Raw genomic sequence first — 19829 nt, 5'->3', positions numbered from 1 at the left:
GACACGAGCCGGGCGGACCGTGAAGGCGGCCCAGACCTCGCCTGCGCTGCCGGGAAGTCCGGGGGGTGCCCTGGGCCCTCTGGCTGGACGGGAGGGAGGAGCTCCTGGCCCCCTGGGGGCTCATTTAGGAGTGGGGCCAGGTCGCCTCCCCAGCCACCCTCTCCCGGTTGACCTTCCCCAAGGCCCACTCAGCTGTCCACCCGTCAGTGCCTTGAGTCTGAGTCTCGTTGGAAGCAGCCCCCCCTCATCCCCGCCCTCGCTCCCTGGATGGAATCCCCCCGACCCGCCCCCCCGAGACCGACGCCCTGACAGTGCCTCCCCGGGGTGCGAGGACACCGGTGCCAGGTCGGAGCCGGGTCTGCATGTCTCTCGTCCTCAGAACGTAGAGCCACACGCAGCCCCCGGCACAGCACATGGGGCAGCACGCTCGGTCATGGAACGGCCACAGACGGCGGGGGTGAGCGCAGCGCGGGCGTGGCGGGCCGAGTGAGCCAGGTCTGCGGCAGACCCGGAGCTGCTGGGGGGGGGGGTCCTATGTGCCTTGAAATGTCCACTGCCCGCACCGGCGGCGGGGGCCTCGGGGAAACGACCTCCTGGTGCCGGCGCTCGCAGCCCGCGGGCAGCAGTGGGTGCAGGAGGCGCTGCTCCACGGGGGCCCAGCCGGGCGTGCTCGCGTCTCTGAGTTATTTATGAAGAGGAACCACTAATGGACTCTGCTGGTCCGGCGCGTGGACCTGGACAACGGCCGCGTGTGTGTTGTCTAAATGATTGCCAATAAACTGAGGAGCTCCGTGCAGCCTGTGGCTCTGGGGGTGAAGTGCAGAGGGCTGGGGGGCGGGGCCACGATTTCTCTGCCACCTGAGGGCCTCCGACTCCGGCCCACAGCCCCACTGTTCGGGCTTAGCTCCCGCTGCCCTCCGCTCCGGGCCGGCTCTGAGCATCGCTCTCCCTCCTGAGATTTCCTCCGGCGTGGCCAAGCCCGAGCCTGCAGCCCCCTCGTCCTCGCCCTGGAGGACAGCTGGGCTGTGCGAGGCGAGGCCTGCGGTGCGGGGGGCCACACCTGCTGTCGGCCTGTCCGGGAACCGCCTGGGGCCGTCTGCCGGCCGGTTTCTCACTGGGACGGAGGGGCAGGGGGCCGCTAAGCTGGCTGCGGAGGCGGGTGGTCCCTGCCATGGGCCCCCTGTCCCCCCCGCCCAGCACCCCTGCGCTCTGTGGGTTATTGCGAGGCCTTCCGGGGGAAGGGCGGCTTCCGGGAGCCCGGAGACCAGGTTTCTGCTGGGCCTCCCGCTCCGCCCTGTGAGGTGACGAGGGCAGGCAGGCTGCTGCGGGCGGGGCCGGGTGCGCGGTCACCCCTGTTGAAAGCCGGGCGTGTGGGTGTGTGAGTCTCAGGTGTCTGTCTGGTTGGGTCCTCTCAGCAGCCCTATGCCCGCCCCCCCCCCCCCATTTTAAACGGGCGGAGGTTCAGTGACGGGCGCACAGCCTAAGGGTGGGGGCGGGACTGGCACCCAGCTCTGGCCTTGGGGACCCCTCCATGCCTTGTGGGACCACAGCCCCGGGGGTCAGAGCCCACGCTGGAGACCCCCGGGCCCCGCAGACCTGGCCTTGCAAATGCCCGGGGCTGGGCACCAGGACCCCAGGGGGCCAGGACAGCCCGCCTAGTGGGAGAGCTGGACACCTCGTCTCGGGGCACCCTCAGGGCACTCGCTCTGGGGGGGGGGGGGGGCGGGGGGGGCGGAGGGGAAGTGCCGCTTTCTGAGAAAGGACTGGGATGGGAGCTGCTTCCCGGGTCACTCAGCGCCTGGCGCCCCTCCGGCCCTCGCTCTCCCTCTGCAGGCCGCCCACACCCGGTCCAGCACTCAGCAGCCCCTCCCCACCCGCACGCACCGCGGAAACCACGGAGTCCTCCGCCAGAGCGCAGCGGGCCTCCTGCCGCAGAGCCGGCTGCCGGGAGGGACCCCGAGGTCAAGTGTAGAGCCTCGGAGGGGCTCCCAGCTGAGTGAGCAAGGCCGCGGCTGAGCGAGCTGGCGCGAGGCCACCCGGTGCTCTTGGCTGCGGGGTCCCTCCCAGCCGCACGCCCAGGTCCCAGGCCAGACCGCGGGAAGCCAGACGTGCTGGGGAGTCAGGCTTTCCTTCCGGTGCTCAGTTTCCCTGACTTCACAGGGGGAGAATGTGCTGGAATCAGGTGGAAGCGCAGTTTAGGGGAGCCGGCCACAGGGAGCTGCCCTCTGGCTGAGGGCGCCCTGCTCTGCTCGGGCAGTGGCTGTGGGCCGGAGTGGGGCCGGGTCACTGCGGAGGCCGCCGGCATCCTTTAGGGCCGAGGAGCCGCCTGGGAGCCTCCCTGGCGGTGGGCATCATCCTGACCGGGGCTGGGGGCTGGGCCCACCCGCCAAGGCTGGAACCGAGGGGGCTCCCGGCGGGGCCTCAGGCAGACCCTTTTGGGATGCACCCCCGGCCGCCCTCGGAAAACGGTTTCTAAAGAGGCGTCTGCCCCGGCAGCTCTGGGGCAGGGTTCAGGCCGGGGCTGCAGAGGCCAAGCAGGAGACGAAGGAGCTTCCGGCGAAGAGGCTGTGCTGGGGCACCTGCTGCACACCCTCGGCCGCCCTGAGTGGCCCCCCTTCCTTTTGAGGACCCCCCCCCCCACCGCCCAGCACTGGGGGAGGGTGTTGTGGGGCAGAGCGCTCACCAGGCCCTCTGGCCTGGGACTGAGGGCGCCCCTCTCCCCAGCATCCGAATAGTCACCCTGCTCCTGCTGCTCCCCAGAGTGGCGGCACGGCTGGGCCCTGGGTGTCGGCCCAGACCCACGGCGTCCTCAGGCTGCTGCCCGCGCCCAGGGGCTCTGACGCCCGGGGCCAGTGCGGCCCGCCCGCCCTCCTCTCTCCTTAAGGAAACCCAGGACTCTGGGAGCCGGCCCCCGGCTGACAGACTTCCTGGGAGGAGCTCTCTGACCCCCAGGAAAGCGCAGCCCCGGCTCTCACTGCAGCAGGAGGGCGACTGGCCCCTGCAGCCTGGGACTTCCCTGCGGTGCAAAGCCACACCCCACGTCGGCTCGGGTTTACCAGGTCCCCCCTGTGCAGGGTCCTGAGGGGCCCCGGGCCCTTGGGCCGTGACAGCCAGCTCTGGAAGCAGGGGCTGTCGGGGAGCCACAGATGGGGGGGCGCTGGGTGAGGTGGCCACGTGGAGTCCGGGCGCCCACACCACGCCCTGCTGCCCTGTCCTGCGAAGCTGTCCGGGTCGGGGCAGCTCTGACCGCGAGGGCGGCTCGCCCCCGGCAGGGACGGAGGTGACTGGCGCTCAGCTCTCAGGAAGCAGGAGAGCCGTTATTTACAAAGAACATGTTAAATACATGAGACCTCGGCTCCCACGCCGGCCCGTGTGCGCGTCCGTCCGTCCTCGCTGGGCCCCGCGTGAGGAGAGAGCTTCCCGCAGACGAGGTGGGGTTCCCAGGGCCTCCCCCCACCCCCCCCCCCCCGGTCTCTACTTGGAGGGGCTGCTTGTTGGCGGGCTCTGCCCTCAGCTGCCACGCGGCCAGCGGTCCTGCGGGCTCCCCCGGGCGGCTCTGCGGGGCGGGCAGGGCCGGGTGTGGGGGGCCCGCCCTCGTCCACGGCCCGCGGGGCAGGAGTCGGACGTGTTCCAAGCGGCAGACGCAGGGCAGGGCGTTCTCGGACCCGGGCTGGCTCCTAGTGTTCGCCCCGTTCCTGGGTCTGTGGGTGAGAAGGACGCGGGTCAGAGGCGGGACCTCACCCCCGAGATGGGGTCACGGTCAGCGTCAGGGTCAGGATGGCCGCTCTGTCAGGCAGCCCTGGAGGGCCAAGTCCATCAGGCAGCCCCCTAGGGCTCTTCGGGGGGGGGGGCTCCCGGACAGAGGGAGGGAGGTGGTGTCGAGGTCGCGAGTCCCCCACTCTGCCTGCCAGATCAGCTCCCTCACCCACACCCTCGATGCTCGCTCTTTCCCTGACGTGAGCCAAGGCCGTGGAGCCCCGTCATGGGCAGGTGGGCGGCAGGAGGCAGGAGCCCAGCGCTGCAGCTTATCCCGGCGGCAGGGGGGGGGGCGGGGCGGGGGGCTCCCGGTGCGGCCGGCTCACCTCACAGCCGCTGAGCCCCGTGCAGGTCGTAGTCGCTGTCGGAGGAGTTATCGGGCTGGGCGGACACGCGATGCAGGGCGCCCTCCAGAGCTGTGGGCAGAAAGGCCACCGCGCGGCTGACCCACCAGCTACACTGACGGAGCCCCCCCCCCCGGAGCCCAGAGCCCCCAGATCCCAGAGCCTAGAGCACCCCAGAGCCCCCTGAGCCCAGATCCCAGAGCCCCCGGAGCCCAGAGCACCCCGGACCCAGAGCCCCCGGAGCCCCCCGGAGCTCAGAGCCCCCCTGAGCCCAGAGCCCCCTGAGCCCAGAGCCCCTCAGAGCCCAGAGCCCCCGGAGCCCAGAGCCCCCCTGAGCCCAGATCCCAGAGCCCCCGGAGCCCAGAGCCCCCAGAGCACCCCGGAGCCCAGAGCCCCTCCTGAGCCCAGAGCCCCTCAGAGCCCAGAGCCCCCCGAGCCCAGAGCCCCCCAAGCCCGGAGCCTAGGCCCCGGGTGTGGAAGATCAGAGGGCCTGGGTCTGTTTTGATCGAATCAGCCAAACGTTGAACTCGGGGCTCCCTGGGCTTTGGGGTGAGGGAGGTCAGGGAGCTTGCAGCACGGGGCTCCCGCGGCCACGGCGGCTCTGTTCTGCCTGGTGACCGTCCGGCTGTGAGGCCCGCAGAGAACGGGCTGTGGGCACAGCCTGCGCCATGGCCTCTCTGGCTCAGTGGCCTGTGGGCGGATCCCTCCACCCCCTGCCGTGAGCGCTGGGCAGGCCGGCTCCCCTCTCCCCAGACGCCTTCCCTTTGGGCGACCGTGACCTCTGCCCGGCCCGGCAGGACGCCCCTGGCGCTCACCTGGGTACGCGGAGAGCTGGGAGCCCCTGGGAGGCTGGCTGTACTCGTTCTCCAGGCGCGAGGCGGCGGGGTTCTCCACCTGCGACCGGCGGACAGTGGTCCCGGGATCGCGATGGAAAGACACTGAGCAGACGAGGCAGAGACAGCGCCGTTACACCTGCTCCTCCTCCTCCCCAGCGGGCCCAGAGCTTGGACCTCCTGCTCCCACAGCTCCCCTCGCACGCCCCTCTCCCTAGCTTCTTGGACGCGCTCAGACTAGCCGGGCTCAGACCTAGAGCAGCTTTGGGTTGGCCAGCAAGCTGATGGGCGGGTTGGGCCTCCCGTGGTCTGTCAGTCAGTCATCAAACATGGGTTAAACGGGGAGTTGGATGTACCCCCCGCCTCCCAGAGCTGAGGGCCTTTGTTGATAAAAAAAAGACTTGGCAACACAGAGCCTTCTCGAAGGATCTGGCTCTTGACAAAGGGGGAGCCTGTGGCGGGAGGGAGGGGGCTGTGGTTCCCCCATGAGGGCCCGGCTGTGGCTACAAGGAGAGAAGACGAAGGCCGGGGGGAGTTGGGCTGCTTCATCCGACGTTTCACCACTGGCCTCGGAAGTCCCATGAGAGACGGTGCGGGTAACGCGAGCTTGAACAGCCCTCTTCATGTGCTCCCCGCTTTGGAGATGAACATGTGCCCCCGCTTTGGAGATGAACATGTGCCCCCGCTTTGGAGATGAACAAAGCAAAGTGCCGTAAAGGTTCTGATAAGTCCTGAGGTAAAGGACTGCGTCTGGCCAGGCCGGCGCGGCTCAATGGCTGAGCGTTGACCTATGAACCTGGAGGTCAGGGTTCAATTCCCGATCAGAGCACATGCCTGGGTTGTGGGCTCCACCCCCAGTGTGGGGTGTGCAGGAGGCAGCCGAGCAGTGATTCCCTCTCATCATTGATGTCTCTCTCTCTCTCTCCCTCTCTGAAATCAATAAAAAATATATATTAAAAAAAAAGAACCGGTGTCATATATAAAAATAAAAGAACTGCCCGGTTTGCTCAGCTCCTGGATCCCCACATCGATGTGGTCATGGAGCCTCCCCTGAGTACCCCTGTCGGCACAGTCACTCCCTAACGAGTGCGTGGGGATCAGCCACCGGCTGCACCTGAGCCCCATCCCTGCCTCCCCGTTCCTGCGGCCCTGGACCTGGGGGACGCCGGCCCGGCTCAGGGAGACCCTGCCTCCCGGACACTTACTGCTCTGGTTCAGCCCCGTCGGGCCAATCCACTGGCGCTGCTTCTTCTGTCGGACTGGGTGGCAGATGGGAAGGCACGTCAGGTGGGGGCAGGGGCAGGGGGAGGGGGGGGAGGGGGAGGCGGCGGCGGGGGCACTGCTGGACTCGACCCCCTGGAATCTTTGGGGGCCTCCGATTTCTGACTCGCTGGGCAGGAAACTGCACTCATCTCACGCTAGAGGCGCTGGTTGTCCGCACAACCGGTCAGCACCGGAAAGAAGACCTGGGAGGGCGGGAGGGACCCACCAGCCTGCGCCTGGGCCTGCCCTCGCAGCCCCTCTGACCTCACGTCCTGTCTGAGTTTCTCCTGCAAGGGGACGACGGCCGCTGATACATTCCTCCGGGGGGAGCAGCCACCGTCTGGTAGCTGAGGAAAGGGAGGCTCGGAGAGGAGGTGGCTGCGTCACCATCGTGCACTCTGGTGGGGCGGCTGGGCCTAGGGCACGCGTCTCCTGAGGTCAGCGGCCGCGCAGACGACCCTCAGGGCCTATCACCGGCTAAGGAATGGCCCTCCCTCCCTTGGGGCGGGAGTGGGTCTCAGCTGGGCCCACGTGGGTGAATCGGCAACTACAGCGCGTTGTTACTTTGGGCAGAAAAAGGCCAGTGGGGAAGGAGGAGGAGTGGGCGAGGGGGGAAGGGGGGCAGGAGGGGAGCGGCGGGGGCGAAGCAGAGGTGGGACCCCTCCTCGTCCCCCCACACAGAGAGGGGCTCGGGGGAGGGGGGCACCTGCACCTACATTTCTTCACCAGCTTCTTGTAGGCGAGAGGCCCGCACGTGACCAGCAGCACCGCCAGCAGCACCAGGGCCAGGACGATGCTCATCACCGTGCCGGTGCCCAGGCCCGCCGGGTTGGGGTCCTGGCCTGGGGGGGGGGCGGGCAGAGGGGTCAGGGCGGCCCATCCCTCGCTATCGAACCTGTCCACTCGGGGGGCGGCTGCTGGCTGGCTTCTCCCAGGGAGTCGGCGGCTCGTGCGGACGGACAGCAGGGGTCTGTCTGGCCGCCCCTCCGCTGCCTCGGGGATTCTGGCGACATATTCCCCCGTCGACTTTCTATCACCTAACAGCTGTCACTTGCCACTTTTGTAACCAACTTGAGCTTTCTACCGCTTGCCATCGCACATGGCCCCAGTACATGGTCCTGTACCGATAGCCGCTTCTCTAACGTGTCACCCAGGTACTGCTCCCTCTGTCCCCTGCTCGACTCTGCCCTCCTGGGGGAGTACAGGACAGGAAGGAGCTGTCATTCATTGGCTGCCCAACGATGGAGGCTGGTCCCTCTTCACGGCTCGCTGCCTCTGAGCACTCCTGCCCCCTCCGCCCCCGTTTGCCATCTCCTTTTTGGGGGCCCTGAGAGTCTCTGTCCAGCTCCGGGGCCTGTTCTTTGGAAACGTGCTCCTGACTGGGCCCTAAAGGGGAATCCAGGACCGCCCGCCGGGGCTGTGGCCCACTCACACGTGACGAACACCCGCTTGCAGTGGGCTCTCCGCTCCTGGAGCTGGTGGCACTGGGACAGCTTCTCCCCGGGGCAGACGAGCCCCCGCGAGGCCTTCTCGCCGGCCTCCAGCACCCGGTAGGAGCTGACGGGCCCGCACTGCTGCTCCCGGCACACCTCCGCCCACCGCGCCGCGCCCTTGGCCGAGGGGCTGTGGCACAGGGCTTCCCACTGCCGGCCCTGGCCCTGGCGCACCTCCACGGCGCCCTCGCACACGCCGCTGCCCCCCACCAGGCGGCTCTGCACCTGGGGCTGGAAATCTGGGGGAGGAAGCAGCGGAGGAGAGGTGGCAGCTTTGCAGGGAAGCCCCTGGCCCGAGCCGCTGTGGGATGACCTTCTGTCCTTCCCTGCGCCGGGCATCCTCTCTGGCAGCTGCCAGCCGCTGGCCCTGCCCACGTGGCGCTGAGGGGAGAGCAGGGGGAGGTGGACATGTCCTCTCACTCTCCTCTGCGCCTTGGGAGGCGGCAGGGCTTTTCAGAAAGGGAAACTGAGGCCCAAGTCCTGGCCGATGGCAGGTGGGACAGCAGCCAGGAATGCCCTGCGCGGAGGAGGGGCAAGCGGACCTTCCTGCTCACTCGTCAGGGTGGGGCCCCGCTGCTCCGTTTGGAGGAGCGGTGATCCACCAGCTTTGGCCAGTTTCCATGGCAACATCTGCCTTCAAAGCCCTCGTGCATCTCCTACTTAGAACAGCTGTCAAAGGCCAGGCCCCTGGGTGTGGTTGGCAGGTTACCGCCTGAAGGGGGCTGGGGGGGTGGGGGGCGCTGAGACCCTCGGGGCTGCTTCCGCCTGGAGGGCAGCGTTGGCTCATTCTCACCAGGCGCCCAATGGGCGGGGGCGCCCTGTGTGCGGGGGAGCCCCGGGTCCAGGGCCATGCTTTCCAGCTCTGTGCCCTCGAACCCCGGGCCCTGCCCAGATGCGGACCCTGAGGCAGCAGGCGGGGCGGCCCGGGAGCCTGCGGTTCTAACCAGCCCCCCATGACGTCCACACTTGGAGGAGCCGAGGCTTAGACCGCAGGCTCTGGAGTGACCCTGCTTGAGTGGCGATCGCAGCCAGGCGCTGACGTCGGGCAAGAACTGGAACCTCTCTGAGCCCCAGCCTCCCGGGTGGAAAAGTGGGGAGCACAGTAGCACCCACCTCCCAAAGCTGTGGTGAGAAGAAAGCGCCTGGCCCCGCCCCCGGACCCGCCCCCGCCCAATTCCCGGCCCCGCCCTCTCCCCACCCGCCCTTGGCCCCTGGCCCCGCCCCATCCCCGGCCCCGCCCTTGGCCCCTGGCCCCGCCTCTGCCCATCCTTGGCCCCGCCCCATCCCTGGCCCCGCCCTTTCCCCACCCGCCCTTGGCCCCTGGCCCCGCCCCATCCCCGGCCCCGCCCTCTCCCCCACTCGCCCTTGGCCCCTGGCCCCGCCCCATCCCCGGCCCCGCCCTTGGCCCCTGGCCCCGCCTCTGCCCATCCTTGGCCCCGCCCCATCCCTGGCCCCGCCCTTTCCCCCACCCGCCCTTGGCCCCTGGCCCCGCCCCATCCCTGGCCCCGCCCCTGGCCGGCTCGGACTCCGCCCCCTCCCTCCGACAGCAGCCCCGCCCTCCCCGTCAGGCCAGGACCTTCCTTCCCGGTTTGGAGCTGAATCTCCTTCCCCTCAGGTTCCCACTGACCCCGGTGTGGGGGGCCCACGGACCCCTCATCGGCCGCCGTCCCTCGGCCACTCCAGCTCGCCGGCTCCGCGGGAGGCCCTCTGGGGACGGCGCGGCACTCTCTCTGCCTGCGGTTCCCGGGCCTCCCACGCCCACCGTCGCTGCGACCCCGTCCGTGTCTGGGGCTTCCAGGCTCCCCTCCCGTGAGGCTTGTCCTGCTCAGGCCCGGCACAGCCACAGCCACAGCCACGCTTCCCGCCTAGAACCTTCTCTCCTTCGCTCCACCCGCTCCCTCCTCCTTCAAACCCCAGGAGACCAGCCTCCTCCTGGCGGTCCTGGGCCGCCTGCCCGTGTGCCATCGGGTCAGGCCGTTTGCTCTGCTTTGCAGATTCCCACGGCCCGAGCTGTGACTGCGGGGGGGGGGGGGGGGGGGGGCGGGGGGCCTCCACCCCAACACCCCTCCACCCCTCCACCCCAACACCCCAACACCCCTCCACCCCAACACCCCAACACCCCTCCACCCCAACACCCCAACACCCCAACACCCCAACACCCCTCCACCCCAACACCCCTCCACCCCTCCACCCCAACACCCCAACACCCCAACACCCCAACACCCCTCCACCCCAACACCCCTCCACCCCTCCACCCCTCCACCCCAACACCCCAACACCCCTCCACCCCAACACCCCTCCACCCCAACACCCCAACACCCCAACACCCCTCCACCCCAACACCCCTCCACCCCTCCACCCCAACACCCCAACACCCCTCCACCCCAACACCCCTCCACCCCAACACCCCTCCACCCCTCCACCCCAACACCCCTCCACCCCTCCACTCCTCCACCCCAACACCCCTCCACCCCAACACTCCCTCCACCCCTCCACCCCAACACCCCTCCACCCCTCCACTCCTCCACCCCAACACCCCTCCACCCCAACACCCCAACACCCCTCCACCCCAACACCCCTCCACCCCTCCACTCCTCCACCCCAACACCCCTCCACCCCTCCACCCCTCCACCCCAACACTCCTCCACCCCTCCACCCCAACACCCCTCCACCCCTCCACTCCTCCACCCCAACACCCCTCCACCCCAACACTCCTCCACCCCTCCACCCAACACCCCTCCACCCCTCCACTCCTCCACCCCAACACCCCTCCACCCCTCCACCCCAACACCCCTCCACCCCAACACCCCAACACCCCTCCAAAACACACACTCAGAGGCCGACAGCGCCCTCTACCGCCCTCCTGTTCACAGTGCGCCTCGCCTGCCCTGTGCTGCACGCAGGGGTTTGGGGATCGCGGTGTCTGGGAACGCCGTGGGTCCTGCCCGGCTCACTCACCAGAGCAGACGAGGGCGAGGGCTCGGCCGGCCTCCCAGGGCTGGGCCCGTCGGAAGCACTGCTCCGGGGAGGCACAGCTGGCGTTCAGGGCCTTCCATCGGATGGGCAAGGGCCTGCGCCCCCCTGGGGCCGGGGTCGCGGCTGCCTCGGCCTCCGGCAGGTGCTTCAGGAAGGAGCCACACTGGAGGGCCTCGCAGATGCGGCCCCCCAGGGCCTCGGTGCTGTCCTGGTCCTCGTAGGCCACGGTGCCGCCCAGGCGGCCGCTGTAGAATTCCACCACGCCGGCGCACCGCAGGCCCCCGGGCCCTGGCACCAGCCGCAGCCGGGGAGGAGCTGGGGAGGGGAGAGGGGTGCGTCTGAGCGCCCAGGCCTCCAGCAGTGGGACCCCTTTGCTCCTGGACCCTTGGCTCCAACACAGGGACAAATGAATGAGTGGCCGGTGGCCCTGGGACGTGTGGGGCCGAATATTCCACTAGAACGTTTCATGTCTGCCAGAGATTCACACCTAACGGGCACCCCCTGTGTTTAATCGCTAAATCCGACCCCCCCTCTGACTCCCCCCCGCCGGGGCCTCAGAACCGCTTACCTGTGGGCTCTGGAGTGGTTGTGGGCAGAGGCCTTGTGGGGGGAGGGGCCGTCTTCAGTGGTTCTGCAATGAGACACCCGTGAGGGAGGGGCGCGGGGCCGGGGGGAGAAGATGTGGGAGGAGGGAAGAGGGGGGTGTGGGGGGACTGCGTGCAGCAGGACCTGGAACTCATGCTGTAAATACCGCCTGCCCCACACGTTGTCTCTAAGTCTCCCGTGCATGGGCGGTACCGGCCCATTTTACAGCTGGGAAAACGGAGGTTAGAGGAGACAGTGAAGTTAGCAGGTCCTCAGCCTTTTCCATCCTATTGGACAGGAGCCAGAATCCCTCGCCTTCCCCTTCCACTTCCCCACCGGACCCCCTTCCACCGCCTGTTGGGGCCCCAGGTCACAGGCCCAGGCCAAGGGAACCCACCTAAGCAGATCAGGCTCAGGGGCGCCCCCTGGCGGGCCTCGCTGGCGTTGCAGTGGGAGAAGGAGCCCAGGCTTCCGTGGCAGGTGACGTGGTTCCGGGGGCGGCTGAAGGAAGGGACGGGGCCGAGGAGCAAGGCCTCCCCGCAGCTCAGCTTCCGGCAGAGCGGGGAGGCCTCGCCGGGGTGCCCCGGGCGGCCCGGGCCCCGGCCCCAGCTCCGGCTGTCCACCGTGTGCCACAGGCTGTCTAGGAGCACCTCCACGCGGCCCTGGCACGGCGAGCCGGAGCCGTTTAGTTTCACGGGGGGCCCTAGGGGTCAAGGGGGGGCAGGTCAGGCTGGGAAGGGCCCCTCACTACCCCCCTGCCCTGCTCTCCGCCTGGGCTCCCCACCCAGCCAGGCTCCTGCCCCCGGGCTGCCCTTTGGGGCACTGCAGAGACTCCCCACAACTCAGGCCGGGGCTGCTCCTGGCCCAGGCGACCCCTGAAGCCGGGTCCGGGAGGGTTGGGGCGCAGACCTCTGAGCCAAGGGTGACTTGGTCCAGTGGGCAGGGCCCTGGGCGGCCAGGCCAGCGGGATCGCCCGCTCCGGGACGTCTGTCTCCACGGACCCGAGAGAGGCCGGGAGCCCGCTTCCCCCCCCCCACCCTCTCTCTCTCTTGCTTTTAAGTCAATTTTATTGGGGTGTGATCTACAGACAGTGAAATGCGCTCATTGGAGAGGGCACGTGCTCGGTGGCATCAGACAAATGTGTGCCCCCTCACCACCCGTCTAGAAATAGAATATTTCCATCGCCCCGACCCAGCCCCGGGCAACCACCGATCCGCTTCCTGTCACTACACATCAGCCTGGCCAGCTCCAGAATGTCGGAAGCGGGGTCATGCGGCACGTGTGTGTCTGGCTTTTCCCGCCTGGCTTCCTCACGCGGCGTCTCAGGTGTGGCTGCGTGTGGCTGCGTGTGGCTGCGTGTGGCTGCGTGTGGCTGCGTGTGGCTGTGTGTGGCTGCGTGTGGCTGGCTCATCCTTGGCATTGTGCACCGTGTGGCGAGGCCACAGCTCATGTATCCCTCCGCCATTTGGGTTGCTTCCCGGTGTGGGCGATTGTGAGCACCCAGTACCCCTCCTGTCCCTTTGTGGGCACAGGCTCCCCTTTCTCCCGGGGGACCAGCTGGACGTGGAGCTGCCGGGTCATAGGTAGGGACACGCTTGTGTGATTCCCTGAGGCTCCATGAAGGAAACAGTAGGGACACATGCTTGCATTTGCATACAATTCAGGAAAGCTTTGCAGGAAGGAATGCATGGGGCCTGCTCGGGGTGAGGGTGGGGAGAGCAGGCTGTCCCTCGTGGATCTTCCCTGCGTGTGAGGGTGTGAGCCACGCAGCTGCATCACCTGTTCCAGAAATGTTTTCTTAAATGCGAAGAGGTCGCCGGTGCAGTGAGGTGGGGCCCTCCCTGGTCTGGAATTGCTGGTCCGGCTGCCTTTCTCTGCCCACAGATGAGGGCACCCGGCCCCGGAGCGCGGGGCGGGGGCTGGCCCGGGCCACATGGCTCGTTAGAGGCAAAGGGGCTCGTCCCACAGCCCAGCACAGCGCGGACCACCGAGGCCGCACCGGGGAGGGGTTTTCTCCCGTTTTACAGGTGGGGACACGGGCTCAGAGGGGCCAAGCGGCTTGCTGCGGCTTGGAGCTGGGATGCCACTGCGTGCTCCCAGGGCCAGGGCCCGGGCCCCCCAAGGCTCCCGCGGCCCCTCTGCTCCCGGGTGGCTTCAGGGGCCCCGCGGCCACCTGGCTCCCCAAGTGCATTCAGCATGACCCTCTCAGGAAACGCGCAGAGAGAGGTCTGAGGGACACGAGTCTGGCGACTGGTGAGTTTTAAAAAAAAAAGTTTAACGGTTCTTTGCTGCAGGCCTTCTCAGAGCCTTTGCCAGGCCGGGTCAGGTCGTCTCCAGCACGTGGTCCCCTGTGTGGGAAACCCCGGCCTCTGGAACTAAAGGCAGGGCCGGGCGGGAGACAGGACTTCGCAAGGTGCGTGTGTGGGTGTGATTTCTGCCCGTGGGAGCGAGTCTAACAATTATCATGAGAACGAGCATGTGCGTGGTGCCTTACAGCCATGGAGGGCATCCGTGTGCGGGCGGGCATGTTCAGTGTGTGTGTGTGTGTGTGTGTGTAGGGGACCCTCTCTCTCTCTCTCTCTCTCTCTCTCTCATTCTCGGGGGTCACCTGGTGGAGGTGCTGATTTCCTAACTGGCACAGCCCTGCTCCCTCCCCCGCCGCCCAGGCCCAGCGGCTCTTCCTTACCTGGCTCCTCCCAGGGGGACGCTCCGAGGCCGAGGCCGGCGGTGACTGCAGGAGGGAGAGAGCGAGGTGAGGGAGGGGAGCGCCCTCCGCTCCCGGGCCGCCTGAGCGATGGCCGAGGGGCAGGCTTTTCCCGCGGCCTGGGGACCCTCGGGGCCATGAAACCAGCCATCGCCGTCTTCCTCGTCCTAAAGCTTTGCGTTTTAAATGGACGAGCAGTGAGATTGACCTTCCCTCAGTGCACAAGCCGTGAATGTCACACCCTGTAGGTCACTGGGCACAGCACAGCCGAGGCCAGCGGCGGTGTCATCGCCCCAAACATCCCCGCTCCCCCCCCCCCGCCCCCGCTCTCCCCGTGCAGCGATGAGCAGTATCGCAAACATCGATTTTTTAAAATGAGATGGACCGGAATGGGGGCCGTCAGAACGCCCTGCGCGCTGTGGGGGTAGGGACGCTTTTGGGGCCTTAGGTTGCAACGCAAAAATGTCCTGTATGCTGCTTTCAATCAAAACGGTTTAACCTCCATGACCCTAGGGAACCGGGAATGAGCTGTTCCCGGTGCCCCCGGGCAGACTCTCTCGCGGCTCCTGGCTCCAGGGGGCACAGACTCAGAGGGACAGGGACCTGCCCGAGGTGGGGCAGCTGCTGGCGAGGGCGCCGGGCCCACAGCCCGCGCCTGGCCTGCGGGAACGGCCTTCCGGCGGCGCAGCTCCGGCCTGGGCGGGCGAGAGTTCACCCGGAAACCTTGCGGCCTCGTCCCGTGGGGCCGGCATCGCTGTTTCCCAGACAAGGCCACTGGCCGCCTGGTGTCGTGTGGACGGAAGTCAGATGGTCCATTTGCCATCCACAGTGATTCCCTCGCCCTGGCTGGTGTGGCTCGGTGGCTAGAGCGTCAGCCTGCGGACCAAAGGGTCCCGGGTTCCATACCAGTCAAGGGCACATGCCCGGGTTGTGGGCTCAATCCCCAGTGTGGGCCGCCGTGCAGGAGGCAGCCGATCAGTGATTCTCTCTCATCATTGATGTCTTTGTCTCTCTCTCCCTCTCTCTTCCTCTCTGAAATCTATAAAAAAAATATAAACAACAACAACAAAAACACACAATGATCCCCCTCCTTGTCCATGACCCTCTCGATTTCCAGCGAACCCCATCTGTCTGGCAGCCTGTGGGGCGTCCTGGGTCTGCTTTCTCTCGCCCTCTGAGGAGCGGCGCCTGGCAGGTCAGGAACCCCTCTTTCCTGGCGGACCCCAGGCAGGGAGCCGCGTCCAACCTCGTCTGTGCCAGCGTTTTGGGGAACACAGGTCCCGGGCCCCGGTCCTGTCTCCGGCCGAGCCCAGATGAAGGGGTCGGTGTGTGACTAGGAGCTTTTTTATGTGCGAAACACGCAGAGACCGCGGAGGGAGCCGCCGCGTCGGGCCTCTGTCCCCGCTCACCGGGGCCTGTGCCCGCGGCCGGGGAGCGAGCCGATGGGGGCAGAGCGGCCTCCACCATCTGGCCCATGGCTGTCTCCGCGTGGCCGGGTGGCTAACTGAATTTGCATGAATTTCGTGCCACACGTGTGTCCCCACTGCCCCCCTTTCTGTTCAGACCTTCACGTATCCTGAGGCTCAGTCACACGGGGGCCCATTCTTCCCACCACGCTCCTGTGCAGAAGGGACCAGGCTCACCCCCATTTTAAGATCAGGAAACCAAGGTTCAGAGAGGCTGAGTGACTTGCCTGAGGTCACACAGCTCATGGCAGAGGCAAGACAGGAAAGCCATCACCATCACTTGACAGGGCCCCGTGGGCATCTACCACGGGGAGACCCCAGAGCCTGCTCGCCCTCTGGGACAGGAAGGGGAAACTGAGGCCGAGAAGGGGGAGGACTCCCGCCACATCTCGCCTAGCTGTGCCCCCAGAGAGAACGGGGTGCTGGGTGCCTGTGGGAGGCCTGGGAGGCCAGCCGAGAGGGTTCATGGTGACGATGGTTGCAGAGGAAGCGGCCACAGCCCGCAGCTGCCGTTCAAAACACAGACCCCAATCCTCCCAGCGCGTTCGGCTGCGGGTCTGAGGCCTCCAGCTCCCTATGGCTCTCTCACTGTGTCTCTAACGGGGCTCCTCTGTCAGACCTGGCTGGCGGGGATCACCCTGCGTTTACCTTCTACCACCTGCAAAACCCTGAACCCCCAAGCAGCTGGCGGGGTTCAGCCAAGGGCTTGTGTCCCGGAGAGGCGAGCGCTCAGCACACTCTCCCGCCGCCCAGCTCCATGGGGAGAACGCCCCGTCCTCCCGGAGGCCCCTCGGCCAGGGGTCCCCCCAGGCTGGCCCGCACCCCCACACACTCGCCCTCCCTGCCAGATTTCCTCAACCATCTCCTCGTGAGGCCCCGGCACCCTCCAGGCACAGCACGGCCCCCAGCACTCCCAGCCCCCGACCCACTCCGCTCAGGACTCCGAGCCCCACGCCCACCCCCCCCCGCCCCCCGCAGTCACTGGCCACTTGGTCTCCTGTCTGTCCCCCATCACACCGACTGCAATGCCGGATCCACCAGGCGGGGGTCCTCGTCCCCGGCTCTGGGAACGGGGCCTGGTGCATAGTGGGCGCTCAGTCCACACTTGTCTGAGTGGCTGCGGGACGGTTGGTGTGACGGCGCTGAGCCTTCCCAGGCCGGCCGGGGTGCCCCATCGTTAGACGAGCACCCGAGACCGGTGTTCCTGCCAGCTGTGCGCGGCCACGCAGGAATCAGACCCAGGTCCGAGCTGCTCCGAGCCCCACAGCCTCAGCATGTGCACACCACACACCTGCACACACAGCCCACAGCACAAATACACGCCGCATGTGCACATGCCCCCACATGTATGTGTGTGCGTGCACACACGCACACGCAGTAGGTCTTCAATCAGTGTTGCCAGGCGGAGTTGAATCCCTCCCAGGTCCCTCTGGAGAAACCCCTCTGAACAACCCCTGGTCCCTCCGCCCCTCGCTGGGGCCCGATCCCTTGTGCCAGTGCCAACAGGGGCCCCGCTCTGCAGCCGGACAGCGCCGGGCGGCCTGCGGGCAGCTGGAGCCCGCGCCCTCCTCGCCTGGGATGCCCTGCCCCGTGGCCGGGGCTGCCCCTGTGAACTCGGCCGCTCTCCCCGCCGACGCCGTTCCTTGGCTGCACTTGCCATGACAGTTGTGAGCGTCGGGGCTCTAACGGGGCTCCAGCCTGTGCAGGGCACCAGGCCCACGAGGGGAGGCATCCCGTCCCGTCTGCTTTGCACAGAGCTGGGCACACAGTAGGTGCTCAGTAAACACGTGCAGGTGAGAGCACGCAGGAGCGGCCTGCGCAGGCGCTGGGCTGGGAGGAGCAGGGCCAGGCCAGCACGGGCCGGCCCTTCCCACTGAGCCCACCTCCCTCGCTTCTCGCTGGCGGGCAGGGATGGCGGCGGTCACTGCGACTGGAGCACTTCCTCTCCTTCGTGCCGACGAGCCTCCTAACCCGCGGCGGCACCGCTTCGTTAGCCCTGGCGCCCGCACGAGGCAGGGCCGCTACATTCCCGTCCGCAGGGCCTGACGCTGACGGACAGGCCGAGGCCCCCGCTGGGCCCAGTTCGCCCTGGGAGGCCAGGCCCTTCCCGCCCGTGCTGGCTGCCGGAGGCCTGGGGCTGGGCCTGCCCGCCACGAGGGTCAGGGCCGCCCCCACCATCCCAGCGGGTGAGCCCAGGCAGGCTAGGGCTCAGGGCAGTGGCCGAGGGGAGCAGCCGCGGGAAGCCATGTCGCTGTCACCCCAACCAGGCCACGGGCATCTGCCTGCCCCAAGGTCCCCAAGTCCTGGGCACGGCCCAGCCGGCCCGCCGGGAGCTGCTGCGGCCCCAGCCCTGGACCTGGGCCCCAGACCTCGGCGGCTGCAAACCCACCGGTGCGGTGGTGTCCGCAGCCATTTCCTCCTCGCGGGAGCGGGCCTGTGGCCTCCGCTCTCAGCTAAGGGTCCGGAGGGGCCTCCCCAGAGCAGCCGCGCTGGGCCGGGTCGGCTGGCCGACTGCTGCTCACTAGCCGCTTCGCCCCGGGCTGGCCACCTGACTTTTCTGGGCCTCAGTCTTCTCCCTGTGAAATGGGGACAGTGGGCTGGCCTGCTTCAGAGTCTATGGAGAGCTTACAGAGGGAAATGGCTTTAAAGGTGTTTTCTAAGCGGTGACCCACTGAGCAACGGGAATGTTTATTATCCACCAGCACGCGCGCACACACACACACACACACATGCACGCACACACACATGCACACACACGCACACACACGCACATGCTCCGGCGTCCCAGCTGGTTCCCGCCGTCCTCGGGGTGAGGGCGTTGCCTCCCGCCTTTTGAACTGTGGGCGCCTTCGGGCCGCGGCCCTGGTGGTCCTGCCAGGACCCCCCACAACGGGATCAGGTGGGAGGGAGGCCATGAAGCAGGACCCCCCACCCCGTCCCCCTGCTCGGCAGGGTCAGAGGCCACAGGTGAAGGGCAGGTGGGGTTAAGGGCCTGGTCCGAGGACTCCCCGGGGCCAAGGAGGCCGCAGCAGCTCCTCAGAGGGTCCGGGCGGCAGAAGGCGCCCCAGACCTCCGCCCGGGGACAGAGGCACCGTGTCTCTGCGGTTCCATGTGGAACAGCCATGGGAATGTGCGTGCACACGGGCCTCGTCATGCCCGGGGAACGCTGAGACGCCGTTTGGAGGCACGTCTGGCCATGAAAACACACACACACACACCCCTACTTACACACATTCACACACCTGCTCACACCTGCTCACCAGCTTCTCAGCAGCACTGTCTCCCGAGACGTCCCTCCCGCGGAAGCTGCCGGCTCCCTCCGCTCCCACCCCCTCTCTCCCCGCTCCTTCCAAACCCTGAGAAGCGGGCGGCTCGCCCTGCCCTGAACAGATGGGAGGTGGCGGCGGGAGAGCCTCGGGCCCATCCCGGGTGCACGTGCTCAGACGTAGAAGCCCGTGCCGGCCCAGCAGCAGGGCGATGGTCGGAGCCGATCCCCGCTCGCAGGCCCCCTCCCCGCAAACAGGAGGTCCGGCCGTTCCCACAGGGGCCTTCGGGGCGCGGGGCCAGGGCTGGGTTCTGAAGAGCTCGCGGCCTGGCCGGGGGGCCTGGCTGGGCCCCCGGACTGACCCAGAGGGACCGGGACTGAGGGTGCCTCTCCGCACCTGCTCAGCGCGCTCTCAGCGGCGTCACCAGGCCAAGGTCCCGTCCCCGGGGCGAGCCGGGCCGCGTGCACCGGGCAGGGGGGCTGCGAGGGAAGCCGCACGGGGAGGGAGGGCCTACGACTTGGTTCCGTGCGGGGGCTCATTTAGCCTGGGGCCCCCCGGAGGGTCCCCCTCGGCGGGAGAGGGCCGAGCCGGGCCCGGAGGCGGCGCAGTGGGGGCTGGGGGCTCAGACGGGGATCCTGGGGACCCCACCCTGCGTGATTCTCCAGAGAGGTGCACGCGGGCCGTGGAGTCAGACCCAGGGGCGCACGGGCATCTCCTCCCTGTACCCCGAGCCCGGGGACCCTGGCGGACGCCCCGGGGTACTCACCCAGCACCCCCAGCAGGCAGAGGGCGGCCAGCGGCAGCTGGGACTCCATGGGCACGGCCTCCTCCTGCCTCCGCCCGAGCTCAGTGGGTGAGGCCGCCTGGCGTGGCTCCCCCTCGGAGGGGGCGGGCGGCCGCGTGGGCAGGGAGGCACCGGAGCAGCAGCGGCCCCGCCGCCCGCGTTTGAAGTTGAACTGTCAACTTCCTCCTGGTGAAACCACCTGTCCCAGTTCGCACGGCGGCCTGGCTCTGCCAGCTTCCTGCCGAGGTGCCGGGGCTGGGCGGCCTGGGGCGCCGGGCACTTGACTCCGGTCCTCGGGGGAGAACTGAGGCCGGGGCTCCGGGAGTGAGGACCCTCCTAACAGGTGTGATTGGGGGGCA

At 68.1% G+C, this 19829-nt stretch overlaps 1 protein-coding gene across 1 annotated transcript; it reads right to left on the bottom strand.

Moving 5' to 3' along the window:
- Nucleotides 1-6: 6 nt before the first annotated feature.
- Nucleotides 7-19501, bottom strand: CD5 (CD5 molecule; the record flags this gene model as incomplete). Its single annotated transcript, XM_079788860.1, has 11 exons — nt 7-3701; nt 4083-4172; nt 4916-5038; nt 6139-6192; nt 6913-7038; nt 7629-7928; nt 10648-10980; nt 11234-11296; nt 11648-11953; nt 13937-13981; nt 19453-19501. 10 exons carry the CDS (start codon nt 19499-19501, stop codon nt 4084-4086), a joined length of 1488 nt encoding a protein of 495 aa, XP_079644986.1. The 3' UTR covers nt 7-3701; nt 4083.
- Between the last annotated feature and the right edge of the window lie 328 nt (nt 19502-19829).

The sequence above is a fragment of the Cnephaeus nilssonii genome, assembly GCF_951640355.1.
Source record: "Cnephaeus nilssonii genome assembly, chromosome: 13".
NCBI lineage: Eukaryota > Metazoa > Chordata > Mammalia > Chiroptera > Vespertilionidae > Cnephaeus > Cnephaeus nilssonii.
This window is presented reverse-complemented; position numbering and strand designations above follow the sequence as displayed.